Source organism: Haliaeetus leucocephalus, unplaced genomic scaffold (assembly GCF_000737465.1).
Source record: "Haliaeetus leucocephalus isolate CR32 unplaced genomic scaffold, Haliaeetus_leucocephalus-4.0 Scaffold92, whole genome shotgun sequence".
In the NCBI taxonomy this organism is placed as follows: domain Eukaryota; kingdom Metazoa; phylum Chordata; class Aves; order Accipitriformes; family Accipitridae; genus Haliaeetus; species Haliaeetus leucocephalus.
The window spans coordinates 2,072,000-2,086,498 of record NW_010972528.1 but is presented as its reverse complement, the minus strand read 5'-3'; the positions used below and the strand labels follow the sequence as shown (position 1 = coordinate 2,086,498).

At 41.2% G+C, this 14,499-nt stretch overlaps 1 protein-coding gene across 1 annotated transcript in view; it reads left to right on the top strand.

Moving 5' to 3' along the window:
- GLG1 (golgi glycoprotein 1) overlaps positions 1–14,499 on the top strand; it is a gene marked incomplete at its 5' end in the record, with an annotated part of 83,788 nt that overhangs the window by 54,205 nt on the left and 15,084 nt on the right. Inside the window, 6 exons of the mRNA XM_010585209.1 lie at positions 215–286; positions 2,581–2,764; positions 4,611–4,825; positions 11,170–11,291; positions 11,957–12,058; positions 13,985–14,138. Coding sequence (XP_010583511.1) covers positions 215–286; positions 2,581–2,764; positions 4,611–4,825; positions 11,170–11,291; positions 11,957–12,058; positions 13,985–14,138 — 849 coding nt within the window. The remainder of the gene's footprint in view (positions 1–214; positions 287–2,580; positions 2,765–4,610; positions 4,826–11,169; positions 11,292–11,956; positions 12,059–13,984; positions 14,139–14,499) is intronic.

Sequence of the window (14,499 nt, the reverse complement as noted above, 5' to 3'; positions counted from 1 at the left end):
TTCTCACTAAAAGGATGATGAACATGACCAGATTTTTTTAATGCAATAAAATTTAAAAGACTTTTATAGTATAGAAGCTATCACTGTAATTCAAAATATTAAAGTTAATATATTTCTAGTTTAAAAAATAAATCTCTTTAGGTGTAGTTTAGCCTGCTTGTTAAGCATTAAAAGTCTTATCTTTAATGGTAAATGTTACTGTTCTGTTTCACAGACTCAGGCTGGGGAAGGCCGAGTCTACAAGTGCCTCTTTAATCACAAGTTTGAAGAATCAATGAGTGAAAAGGTAGGTATCTGTTTCAGTGAGACAAATCCTTAATGTAGAAATCATCAGATCATTCATCAGTCCAGGCTACATTATTCTTTTCCAGTGTTGAGGAAAATCCATCATCTATGTGGTCAGATAACTGGCTGCTTTAACAGATGCTTTTACTTCGATATGTTTGTGTTTCCAGCTACGTACTGATGGCTTGAATTAATTGTACTCAAGTTACAGCCTTTAAAGTTAAGGATTTAAATAAATCAAAGCTTTTGGGTGGGTAATTTGGGAAGGTAGACTTGGAGCTCCAGTGGTAGCACTGTGATTGAGTGTTTAAAGTAGAAGTCGCACCATGCTGGGGTAAGCCTTGGATAAATGCTGTCATAATGTACAGATTAGAAACAAAACAGCCCAAATGCCTCAGTACGGGAAGCTATGTGTGTTTCATTTTTGTTTTCAAGGCTATGCATGTCTGACTATGAAGCAGCAAATTCTGTGGGAAAGATGCACAGTTCAGTTACTGGAGTTTCCTTTATGTTTTTGCTGAAGATGTGGTTTTCAACAACAATAAAAAAGTTGTTCTGGAAAGCCAGTGCTGAAAAGAGTTTGTATTGGTGTAGGTGTTTTGGGAAGGCAGCAGTGCCTTCAGTCATTGCGGAAGCAGCATCATAGTGTTTGGGTTTATATGGAATTATATCATCTTTCTGAAAGGATACGAAGATGAATATATGAATATCTGTAAAGCCCTCCTGGGGGAAGCTCCGCTGAAGGAGCCTGATTCAGAGGCCTGGAGGGACCAGACTCACTTCCTTTTCTTTAAATGCGTTTGCTATCTGAAAGCTTGGTTCCAGTTAACAAATTCAAAACTGAGAGTGTGATCCCTGAGGGCTTGAAAGAAAGCTCCATTTTGTACAAGTATGTTACTGAAATGGACTGCTATTTTTGCTTAACCTGTTTTTGGTTGTAAGGGGACAGTGGTGGTTTTTGAGGGGTCTTTTCCATGATCAGCTAAGATATGAATGTAAGGTTTTGAGACGTTAGGCAAAACTGTAGCAGATGACTTGGTAGGGAGAGAGGGGTGGATGCTCTGAGGGTGTGGTTTGCAGAGCAGGAGGAACACAAAATCCAGGTCTCACTCTTGTAGCTGCCAAAGTTGGACCATCTGCAAAGTCACTAGTTTTGTAGAAGTTGTTATCCAGTAAAATGTCGTGCCTTGCTGATGGCATCGGCTGCTGCATACACATGTAGCTGACAATAGCTGCCTAGTAGGTGGCTTGTTTTGTGTAATCCAAAACTACTCTCCAGGCTGGGCTCTCTGGCTGTACCTGACCTTTCCTTGCTTTAGGGGGTGAGTTATCTGTGAGCCTGTATCTCCTTGCGTCCAGAGCTTTAAGTCTGTCTAGTCCCAAGGTCCCAGTCATGGCACAGGGATGGGAGCATGAGGGAGGAGGTGGGAATATCTTGGAGTAGGGCTTTGAGGTCCTGGAGTAGGTATGTGGGAGGGAGCGGGACAAAAGTCAAAAACCTGATGTAAGGAAGGGGAGAGGGCTATAGGGCTTCTCTGTTCCTTCTGCCAAGATTGCTCCCTGTTTTCCCTACTGTACACATGCACAGTTTTCCTTCCTTTCAAATAGTCCAGGAATTGACAAATTTGCCTGAACTATTCTGAATTATCTGCCACCCTCGGATTTAATTTTCATAAAATTTAAACCAAAAGCTATGAAGCGTAGCAGTGTTTTTACAGGCCCTTTTTTGGATGAAATTTAGAGGGTTGTTCTTGCAGCTGCTGGGTTCAGGTTTGGCCACAGTGCATCCTCGTGAGCCTCATCACTTGTGGAAAATGGCTAGAAATTCCCATGGTTAGACTGCTTTGTCTGCTGTCATCTGTTCGGCATGTTGCAGAACAAATGCAGAGAACACGCTATTTTGTAAATGCGACTGGAAAAAGATGTTTCTTGAGGGCATGGGGTGAGTGCATACCACAGCTGGGATAAATGTCAGCAACTGATCCTAGTTATCAAGAATGAGTCATGCTCTCAGCCATAGCTCTTCACAAAAAGCTGGATGAATGTGCAGTTTTAAGAAGTGCTCTGCAGAGAGCTGCTGCCTTTAAAACCCTTGATCTGTTGACCTTGGTGTGCATTGTTAACTGTGTGGTTTCTGAGACAAATGAAATTTGACTGGAGTCTAGCTTAAATGCATGAATTTTAAAGCATCAGTCATCTTTGGAAACACAATCTGAAAATTTAACAGCAGCAGATCTAGCTCTCTGCCACCAGTGCACAGAAACTCATTCAGCCATCCCAATGTGTCTCCTGCAGTGTCGTGATGCGCTGACGACTCGCCAGAAGCTGATTGCCCAAGACTACAAAGTCAGTTACTCGCTGGCAAAGTCCTGTAAAAGTGATCTGAAGAAGTACCGCTGTAATGTGGAGAACCTTCCCCGGTCTCGGGAAGCCAGGCTTTCCTATCTGTTGATGTGCTTAGAGTCTGCTGTGCATAGAGGTAAGTGGAGTTCAGTCAAGAGAACTGTGACTTGCTGGGACCTTGATATTTTTTAAGTTTCTCTTGGACCTTCAGCTTCAACATGTATTTACAGTCCCCTTCTCCAAGTAACCTTCTCCAAACTTTGGTTCAGAGGCAAGTTTTCTCATCATAATGCTTTCATCACTGTTGTTTTAAAGATCAGAATAGCTGAGTAAATCTCTAACACTGACTCCTGTTGTGTAGACAAGAAGTTTAAAATGCAAAATAGCAAATCCCACTTGGACGGGTGATGTGTAATTGCAAATCCTTCTATTCACTATGAATTCAAGCAGCTTTCTTCCTCTTTTATGTAGTAAGCATTAACTATGCTACTAGGTTAAAACACAGAATAGAGAACCTGTTTCTTATCACTCAGGGAAAGCCAGAGATACTCAGTCCTCTGCCTCTTGTAAGTAATGTTCTTGCCTTGCAGTCAGTAGCTTGGGTAAAGGCCTTAATTTCTCTAACTCTAGTTTTTCCTATATAGAAGGAAGGTAAGTGTGAGAATATTATTTTTGTTCATTTAAGTTAGTGCAAGCTGGAGATGCCCAAACATCAGCAGCTGTCCCAAAGGCATTAGAGGGCCCTATATGGCAGGACCGTGCTAAAGGTTCTCTGTGAAATTTCCATAACATGTAAAACACCACATTATATACTCTAGAGTTATACTGGAGAATTGTTTGCTTTCCCCCTTGGCATGCAGCTGGTTGGTTTCTGATTCAGCAGCAGGGCTGCATGCTGTAATGCCCCTGGCACAGGAGGGGAAGGCTGCCGTCACACCATAAGCAATCTGTGCATTTGTGAGTTTGAATAACTCATTGCTTCTGATTGATGCGGAAATGCTGTGCGCTGTTTGTGGAAAAGTTGTGGGGTTTTTCCTTCTCTCTGCAGTGGGCAGGTGCTTTCCTGAATTACATGTAGAAAACTGCTGTTCAGTTATTAACTTCCACTTTCATGGTGGAACAGGTTCTGCAGCCTGTGGCTCATGCAGGAAGCATAGCCCAGGAGGAACACTAATTATTCCACACACCTCCACGTGTCTGCATTATAATGCCTGGGAGCCCCTCTTGAGGTATAGGACCTCTGTTGCATGGGGTGTTGTACATGTATGAATAGCTTGTGATGGGGGCTAGGGGGAGGGCACAGCAAAAAAGGCATGTTCCTTTTGATTGAAAAAAAACCCCAACAAAATGTCCACATGGGGACTGTAGGAAAGCTTATAGCAGACCTAAGCACTGATTAAAGTTAGATTTCTGTGCAACTGCAGTGGTTTGTTAGACACTCTGTATATACTCTTGGTAACTTACTCTGTGTTTTGGCTTCCTGAGCAAGTACATGCTATTGCTCTAGAAAACCTGTTCCTCAGAAAATGTTTAACCTGCTGTCCAGACAAATGCCTCTGCCAGTTATAATCAAGCTGGTAAGTTACCATAGGTGACTTCCATTTTTATGGTGGAAAAACAAGCCCTTGAGCATATGGGGAAGAGCTGGCCTGTGGTACAGAACTGTAGGTCCACTGAGTGCTTTCAGCTGTTCTTCAAAAGCAACTCCTGTAATATGAAACTCCTAATCTTTCAGGACCTGTTTTTGCAAAACTGTGTATGAATCCATAAACTGGCTATTTTACAGGTTCAGTCAAATGGCAGGAGCTGCTACCATAAGAACTGGTTTGATCTCCAGCATGTCCACTCTAGCACATTTGTTGTGATCTGGTGTTGTCCAGAGTGTGGACATTGTTCCCATTCTTCCAACATGATGGTAGCATAGGTCAAGAAGGGCTCTGCTAAGCATTAATACTAAATCATGTCATCTTCTTTTGGCTCAGGTCGACAAGTGAGCAGCGAGTGCCAGGGTGAAATGTTGGATTACCGGCGCATGCTAATGGAAGACTTCTCACTGAGCCCAGAAATAATCCTGAGCTGTCGAGGGGAGATCGAACACCACTGCTCAGGCCTGCATCGGAAAGGTCGCACCCTGCATTGCCTGATGAAAGTAGTACGGGGTGAAAAGGGAAACGTCGGCCTGAATTGTCAGCAGGCAGTAAGATAGTTTTCTATCACTTTGCTTCTAGGTTGCTCAGTTGGTAGAAGCACTGGTTTGTCTGTTAACATTTTGCCTTGCGATGGAGATTTGGCTGAAGGCAGTCTGGCTCTGCTGGGTACCAGTGAATGCTGGAGGCAGTTGTGTAATTGTCATGGTATGAAGTGTAACTTGGTATCTAGCAGCAAATTAGTAATGTTTTTTTTCCTCAAAAAATACATTTTGGATTGTTTTGCTCTGGATTTTGTACTGGATCTTCAGTAGTTCTTCTCCAGCAGCTTTCAAGTCATGGAATTCTCTCCTGGGTGCAAGATGTAGGGAAACTTGCTTTTTTATAAGTTCTAAAACATTCTCTCTCCTTCCCTTTTCCCCCTATGCCCTGTCCTTGGAAATGCACTACATCTTCTCAAAGCACTTTTCCACTCAGTTTTATTTTTGTGATTTCATTTGGCTTAAACAATGGAAATGGAACTTCAGGGACAGGTAGGTACAACATACTGCTGCACGTCATTGTAGTTGCAGCCACTGAAGGAAATGTCATCGTTCTCCAAAATACCATTTTAAAATGGGATAATTCTTTTGCCTTGCTTAAACTCCATTTTGGCCTAGATGCATCCTGTTTGTAGTCTCTTTAAATTGAAAACAGTTATTTAATATTGGTTCAAACTTGTTAGTGCCTTTTAATGTGATATTACATTTTTGTACTTAATACCTGCTTTTTTAATGGCCCATGAGCCTGGGAAAGTGATATCAATGCCAAAAGTGGCTATTAGTGCTGATGTAGGAATTTGAGGAGATGCATGCTCTTGACCTCCTGGAGTATATGGAACCACTGTATTCCATTTTCAGTGTAAATGTAGCTTAAAGCCTGAGCCCAAAATGTTGCCAGTTTGTGTATGTTATCAAAGGTAAATCAGTATCTCTTAAATTTTTGTAAGGCATAGGATGCTTTTGTGATGAAGCTTATTTCTGCATAAATACCAGGTGTATCGGTGCAGCAGCTGTACAGTTTGAGTCATTTTTGCAGTGAGCTGTAGTGCATGGCTTATGCTTTGGAAGATTTATGTGAAAAACTGAATACTTGTTTCTGTTTAAATATGAAATTGAACTTGCTGCCTCAGAACTTGATTATTTGCAAATTGTGGCAAGGTCAGTTCATCGTGGGAATAACTTCCAGATCATGAAGGGCATGTTCAGAGCAAGTCATAAGTCAGGGCAGGGGACCCCCAAAAGTGATACGAGAATTCAGACTTGTGGGGAAAAAGAACATCTGTAGAAATCTCTAGGGTTTTTTTTTTTCGATTTTCTTATACTTAAGCTACTGCTTTAATTTTCTGTTGATGCAACAGCAGGGCTTGTCCATGACTCCCCTTCAAGTTGAATGACCTATATTTTGTTCTCTGTGAAAAAGACAGCAGGAGCAAATTAAGTGTTGATTTTATAAAATAGGATTAGTTTGTCCATATTTTTATGGGCAAGAGGAAATGGATGATTGCAAGAATGGGATAAATATTCCAATGCTCTGGGTTCCTGAGGACTGGCACAGTACTATTATATAGCTGCCTACGACTTCTGAAGTACTAAATCACTTATTGTTGATATTTTTATATGTGAATGGTAATGGTTGTCTCAGCTGTCAGTGGTTTTGTTCTGTTCTGATTTACTGTGTTAGAATGAGCTTCTTGCTTTTGCTTTCTATGGTAGGTAAATTATCTTTGTAAGGAAGAGAATATTGTCTGAAACCCTTCCATGTACTGTGTGGCTTGTGCAAGAGACTCAAACTTGCCTGTCATATGAGATTGACCCATATGACAGGCTGTGAGGAAGGCAAGTTAGAGGCCCATCAGCTTCATAGTAGCTGGAGCTACTTAATTTCCTTTCGGGTTCCTAGAGAGCATCTTTGACACACGCTTCTGCTGAGCCACTGATGCTTTTCTGAAGCTGATTTCTCAGCTTCTTCATTGCCTTGTGTCAGTACAGTTCAGTCTGTGACATGTGGATGTCTTGGAAGTGCTGCTTTGGTAAATTCATTCGTGGAGGAAAGATTGATCTGTGTTAGGATTTCCAAAAACTAGTAAGCAGACTGCATCAAAGAGCATGGACTGTTTTGTTTTGGGGGTTTTTGTCTACAATGTAATGTCAGTGAGAACTCCTATCACATTGGAGGTACAAAGGCTCCTCGTCTGCAGATAGGATGGCTGCTTCAGCTGTTTCGTGCTTGCTTGCTTCCTGGCTACTGCTTGGTCCACATGGCTTCAGCCCAAGTCCAGCTGGACCAAAGCTGACTGATGTTGGTCCTTGCTTTCTGCTGTTCTTGGGCAATTCTTATTTCAGAAACATGGTGCTGATGCTCTCAGATTGAACTTAGATGTGGCTGCTGTTGTTGGAACTACTGGTCTGTGGCATCTACCTCATCACCTGAGGAAACAGGAAAACAACACGGTTACTTTGGGGTTGTCCCAGCAGAACTGGCTGCAGAGCTTTGGGCCCATCTCCAAATGTTGTCTTTTCTATGTGGAGTCAAAAACTCATGTCTCTGTGCTTTTAGTAGCATCAGTAGGTAATGCTAATACAGCACTTTGATTTCCTGGCTAGCTCAAAGCAGTAGGACTAGTCCTGAAATTCTTCAGATGTGCTTGCCTAGACAGTTTGCTTGGGGAAATTGGAATGGGAAGCATCTAATTTGGATCTGGTTTTACTTACTGTCCTGCCTGTCAAGATTTATTCTGATTCTGTTTGCCTTATGAAAGGAAGATGTTTGCCCATCTGCCAAAAACAATGCCAAAAAAATCCCTAAACAAAACATAGCTGAAGAACTGGCATGATTTTATTTTCCTGCAGGAGCTTCTGCTTGTACTATTTCCTGCATGAGGAACGTGAGTGATTCTTTGTACTCAAAACTGTCAAGTAAATGCTTTCTCAGACCCTGATTTCTTGATCTGAGGGGCTTCGTTTCTTGTGACACCTCAACCAGAATGCTCTCGCATATGAGTCTGCACTTGCAATTAACCGTGCTGTTGAGCAAGAGGCATGCCGAGACCCAAACGTCTTAAGAGCTGTGTGGTTTTTTGTCTTGGTTTTGATCAGTGAACTTGCTAAAATGCCCAAGTTCTGTAAATGGTAGAGGAACGATGGCTTTCTGTGTAACATGAGTTGTTCAGCCTAAGTTAAAAAAACAACTCGTGGGTGTTTGGTCTGCCATATCTTGCCTAACTGTGGGTTCAAGTACCTTGCTCACTCCAGCATATCAGAGGTATGCTCTAGCAACGTGCCCTCTTCAGGGCTGTTTGCACTTTGGCTTTGCTGTCTTGGAGATGCTCTGCCTGTTCTGAAGCAAAGGATGGGGCTCCTATTATTTATACTATTGATGTACTTCTATAGGGGCATGCATTTTATTAAGAAAAAATCATTGTAAGCAGATGCTAATTCTGGAGCATGTCTTCCCATGTAAAACAAGCTCTTCTTTGCTTTGGGGAAGCATATACAGCTTGGATATGTTCCAGTCATTAAATAGTCTTCTGCAAATGTAATTGTTATGTTATTCTTCAAAGATGGAGATCCTGCATGTCGGGAGGGTGGGTCTGCGATGCTGTAGGTCACCAAATAGCAGATGTATGTGTCCCTTAATTGTGAGCATCAGCCCATAAAAGGTCTACAGCTGTACTGGTAGTGTCTAGCACCTATGGTGTTGCTTAGTGGAAGCAATATTTTATACTAGAGCTGCTGGCAAACTATTTTTCAAATATGTGGCTTTTATGTTCCTCCGGTCTCGTCTTTATCTGTTCAGTCCCTTGAGCATGCAAAACTATAATCCTTTCTCAAAGGGCAGATATTTCTGCTTCTGATTTCTAATACAGCTAATAAATTGATAGTTAATTGTTAATTTAGCTCCACATCAGGATGAAAGTTCAGAGGACTATAAAGTTTATGCAGCTGCTTTTCAGCTGCAAGGCTTTGTTGTGGGAGAAAACCTTCACTTTTATCACTTTTTATGGTGTCAAATTATTCCCTCGCCCCTGCAGTCAGGGCAGCTGGCTCACTGCTGCATATCTTGCATGTGGTTGAAGATCAGGACTGGGAATCCTGCAGTAGTGCCCAAAACAGGGCAGAGAGACTGGGAGGTGATCTGGCGCTTCCCAGCTGTCATACCCAGGGCTCTTTGGCCTCTTCCACTTGATAGCAACACAAATACCACTTAAACTGAGACCTGAAGAAGAATTTTGCCGGTATAATACTCTGGCCAGTTTATTTAATCTCTGTGTGTAAGAAAGTGTCAGGTTTGAGGTTTTATTCACCCATTTGTCCTTGAGGGAGTAATTCCAATAATCATACTTCATCCTTTTTTTTATATGTAAACATCTGACATGAAGTGAGCCCAGCACTTTATGTGCAGAGTATTGCCCGCCCATGCAGGCTGTGTGTGCATGCCAGGAGAACTACCATATACTTCTCCTTCTTGCATTGACTCTTAAAAAGTTTGTAAAGCATGTATCACTTCTCCCACTGGTTAAAGTGCGGCTCCCTGTTATGGACTGGATTCTGTATTAGCTTCTGTTTGACCACTGTCAGAATTGTATAAATTATTGTTAATAGTAGTAGTATTAGTAGTAGCAGTAAGTGAAAATATCAGAAGAACTTTTGAATCAACAGCTTGTTGCCTGCTAGGCAGCTCTCTTCCAAGCTGCCTTCATCCCTTAGAAGCTGAGGCTGGACCTAATTAACTTTGGCCAAGACCAAGTTGCAGGAAATCCTGCGTTCCTCCCAGGCAGTCTGTGGTCTGTCCGTTTGATTACAAGCTTCCTGTTGGATAAATTGTACTAGCTTGTATTTTCTCCAGTTCTCTGATGCTTTTTTCTTCTTTGTATTTTGTGATGTTAGGGCTTTGCCCCTGAAAGTTTCCTGGATGGTGCTCAGGTGCAGGCTTTGAAAGATGGAGGATAAAATTATAACTGTGCATTTGATTTAGTTGGGCTGGGGGTGAGTAACAAAAATCATTAAGTGTTAGGATGTTAACAGCATAGACCATTTGATGTTGGTGTGCAGTTGCCTTCTAAGCAAACTCTTTTTTTCTTTCCTTTTTTTTTTTTTCCCCTCCAAATTTGTCAGCTAAAAATATTTGCCTGTCAAATGATGATGATTGCCCTATGTCAGTCTTTGGGAATTCACAGCTTGGTGGGAGATGAAGTGGGACATGAGGATCCTGGGCTGAGTGATGGCCCAGAAAGCTACCCTTCTCAAAACTATAGATTAAGTGAGATTGAGATTTACCCAAACTCCCTTCCTGTGGCCCCACAGATGCCTCCCAAATTCATGTTCAGATATCATGGGCTGTGTGAAGGAGACCTGTCTGGATCTGATTTTGAAGCTCAGTGCTGTGGATGTTAAATTATGTTTCCTTATTAATAAAGACAGTTATTTTTCTGAAGCTTTAATCAGAATAACTGTTTGACAAAAAGAAAGGACTTGATGAAACTGTTCATACTGTATTTACCTATGACAGTTGAAAGTATTTAGAAGTCACAAAAGGAGTGCAGGGATATCACAGCTTCCAGTTGGCACACCTGTTTTCTAAATCTTTGGAAAGTTTTTGGTTTCATCTTTCACTTACACCATGGCTTCTCTTAAGTACATAAAAACTGATGCCCTGCTTTTGTTATGTGTATATGTGTGATATAATAATATATATACTTTCATAATAATAATAAAATTTTATCTTTTTATATATTAAAAATTGTTTAATATAGACCAAATTGTGGTTACCTGGCTTCCAAAAGCTTGCGCAGGCATACCTGAGGAAATGATATATCATGGGCCAGCAGAACGGGACGTTTTATCCTGTATTTCTGTGAAACTTTTGTGTCCTCTCCAGGGAATTAAAAAACATTTTTAAGCTTTGTTTGTAGTTAGGCAACTGGTCTTTAAACATTGGTTTGGGTTTCAGTTTAGAACAATAGATAGTCTTCATGGAAGTGAGACAGAATTGCATGTTTGTATCATCAGCTTTATTGGATGAGTATGGATCAAAAATAACAATATTCAAATTTTACCAGTTCCATTTTGTAAATTGGTATATAAGTGGTCCAGGTATAAAGTTGACCTTCAGTGTGTGACCAGTCTCATCCAATGTTCCTGGGCTGCTTCATAAAGATAATTAGGGTCCAGCAGCACTGGACTCCCATGTGTGGTAATTGAGATGGCAGCACAAGCATTTGAAATAAGCAAGCATAGAGCAGAGGTCATACCTGGTAGTGTTGTTATCGGTGTATAATTGCCACACTGAGAAGTTGTAAGTGCTCTCGTTTTGATAATTATTTGTTTTCCTATCCACAATTTCTTTCTTCTAGCTTCAAACACTGATTCAAGAAACTGACCCTGGTGCAGATTACCGCATTGACCGAGCGTTGAATGAGGCCTGTGAGTCGGTGATACAGACTGCCTGCAAGCACATACGGTCTGGAGACCCAATGTAGGTGGTTCTCGGGTACATCTCATTTTTGTTTCTGCTGGGCATCCTTGAAGGTTGTGTTGCTGACCAGTATAAATACTAAAACCTGTCCAGAAACGATGGACTTCTCCAACCCTGTATGAATTGCTAGTTTGGTGTAAACCAAGCTCTGTCTTCATTCTTGCCACATAAGCAGGCTAGTATTTTTGCAACAGGACTGTTTTAGCACTGGTGAAGGACATAGCAATCTCAGGCGCTTAGGTTAAATTTGTAACAATTCTTGTGCTAATTTCTCTTACTGCGTAAGTCTAGGAATATCACAAAGAAAAGTAACAAGCCTTGAAAGACCAGTTAAGCAAACCCATACTGCAGAGACAAATGTCTCCTTTATCTTCAGGTCTGATATATATTGTTTCCTGAGCCAAATTTTATTTAAAATATTCCTTATGATTTTGTCGTGTATCAGACTTGCTGAGATAACTAAAACAATGGAATTTAAGAGGGTACAAATGTGTTATACAGTTGTTTTCAATGTAACCTTTTTGAAGGAAGAGAAAGATCTTCACTGTGTTTGAATGTCTTACCAGTCTTTCCAATGAACCATAGATTTGGCAACACCAACTGTTGCAAGGAAGCTCAGCATGATTATAACAGTCTGTTGCCTAACTTTTTTCTTCTGTTTGCAGGATTCTGTCTTGCCTGATGGAGCACTTGTATACTGAGAAGATGGTAGAGGACTGTGAGCATAGACTCCTGGAGCTCCAGTATTTTATATCTCGTGATTGGAAGTGAGTGCTGTAAAACAAAATTTATCCTCACTTGATGCTTGTATTTAGTGTTTGTATTCATTAGCAGTTCCTTGTAAAACAGTATAGCATACTTCTGTTCAAAAGAGGACTTTTAAGCATGCCAGGTCTGTAGGGCATTAATGCCTGTCTAGAACAGTGGAAGCAAAAGCTGCTTAGAAAAAGTAAGTGTGGTACCCACTTAAATCAGGTACTCACTTAGAAATGATGCAACCCTAAAAAGTGTCTCAAGTCTGAGTTCTGAAATTCAATGCATCTTTAATTAAAAGAAGTCTCTCTGGCCGTACTGAAGTTGACGGTCACTTTCTGTGCAGGTGGCAGCTAGTTTTATCTGCTCTTGAGTGCTACAATATGGGAGTTGAAGAAAACTAAGCTACTAAGTATAACAAAGAGCCACTGTGTGAGAGGCTCCCTGCTTCCATTTCTGCCTTTTCAAATTCTCTAGGTGTTATTACAGCCTGTAGAACAGATGTAAGTCCCTTTGGAGCACTGCTTTTCCAATTTTCTCATCCAAAGATGGCAGTGCTTTGTTTTAAATGTATACAGAGCCCCTTGTGTCTGTGTGGGTTAAGATGAGGAGAGTATAAATTTGATGAACATGACCAGTGAGGAAAGAATAAGTGTTTGGCTTTTCTGAGGAAGAAGACGCGAGAGGTGAGGAAGTAGAGTACATCAAATGGGGTTACTGCAAGAAATAGAATAATTGTTTTTGGTGACCACAAGTAGTGTAAGGCAAGAAGTCATGGGCTTCAATTACTGCAAAGGGTATTCAAATCAAATGTTAAGAAAATCTGACTCATAGCTGTCTCTATGGGCAGCATTGGCAGTAGTTAAGAGCTGACATGCTCTCTGAACTTTCTGCTTTTAAAATACATGGGGCTTCATGGACCAGAGAGTTTAGGGCTTTGTGGCTATTTATTTAGTCATCTCAATAACTGTCTCCGTAGGTAGACAAGAATACTTAATTTTTTTTTTTCCTCCTCTTCCTGTTTTTCTTCATTGCTGGTTCTCCTACCTGTACCATGTTTCCAGCAGGTAATTCATTGCTTGAGCTAAACTTAAGTGATTGGAAGAAGGAAGACTGAGTATTTGCATTTTGCTGGGAGTAAAGATAATTCTAATTCATATTACAGGCAGGGCAACATTAGCTCATCTTGTTTAACCAATGTTCCCTAGAACTGGCTTATCAAGTATGAACTGCGCGCCTAGCGCAGATGCATGGAATGGAAATGGTTTCCTTACTATTTTTATCATTATCTGTATATCTATATAACTGTGTCCACTGATATCACTTGATGTTTGCCTTCTAAAGTGTTGTAGAAATCTGAAGTTTCCATTTTGGAAAGTTGGCAATATCTCTCTTAGCTTTAATGTAATTAGACATCATCTTAAGAGACCTACACTTGCAGTTTTCTTGTATGCAAAAGCAAGGGATGCGGAGTCTTCAGTTAGCTCAAATCCAGAGCAGACAATTAATCTAACTCAGATTTTTATGAAACTAGCATTTCAAAATGGCAGCAGTACAAAGTACATGAAAGATACTATGCAAGCAAAAGATGGTATGTTCCTGCCTTTATGCTGCTGTAGGACGTCAAGGAGATGATTTCTTTTCTCATGTCAGCATTTGGCTGGCATGCTGCAGAAGAGAATGGGAGGCACTTCAAGAAGCATTGAAGATTTAATCTGTAATTAAAGGTCTTAATGTATTTTTGCAAGATTAGGGAGTTGACTACAAATTGAGTGACGGGCATCTTGCCACCTGTTGGTTCAGTTGGGTAGACACTGCTGTAGAATGATGTGGTGGTGTATGAAACTTGAAGTGGATTTTTCTGCCTCAAAAGCATCTCAGAATATGAAAAAATGTTAAAAGTTTGTGTAAAGTGCTAGTGCTAACTTCTTTGTTTGCAGATTGGATACGGTCCTTTACCGCAAGTGTCAGGGAGATGCCTCCCGTCTCTGCCATACCCATGGCTGGAATGAAACTAGTGAGCTGATGCCTCCAGGGGCTGTTTTCTCCTGCTTGTACAGGCATGCGTACCGCACGGAGGAGCAAGGAAGGAGGGTAAGTGCTGGAGTGCAACTTGCTGCTCTTACATGTGTGATAGAATGGTTGCGTGTACATTTGGAAGTTGGACGCCCTGTGCTAAAACTGCAAGAACTTGCAAAAGCTACTTAAAAGCATTCACTGTAGGTGGTAGTTGCACTGCTTCAGATGCCCAACTCCTCCTCAAATGTGCCTTGAAGGTCTGTGGTGGTGTTCTGGTAAGGCAAAATAGCCCCATCAAGATGTGACAATTGCCTGCAGGGGGAACTGTATGCTGACAACAACTTATGTATATTTGTTCAGACACAGTTCAAGTCCTCCCTCTTGTCTTTCCAAAGAGGAATGTGATTCCTTGTAGATAGCTAGCATAGCTGCAAAA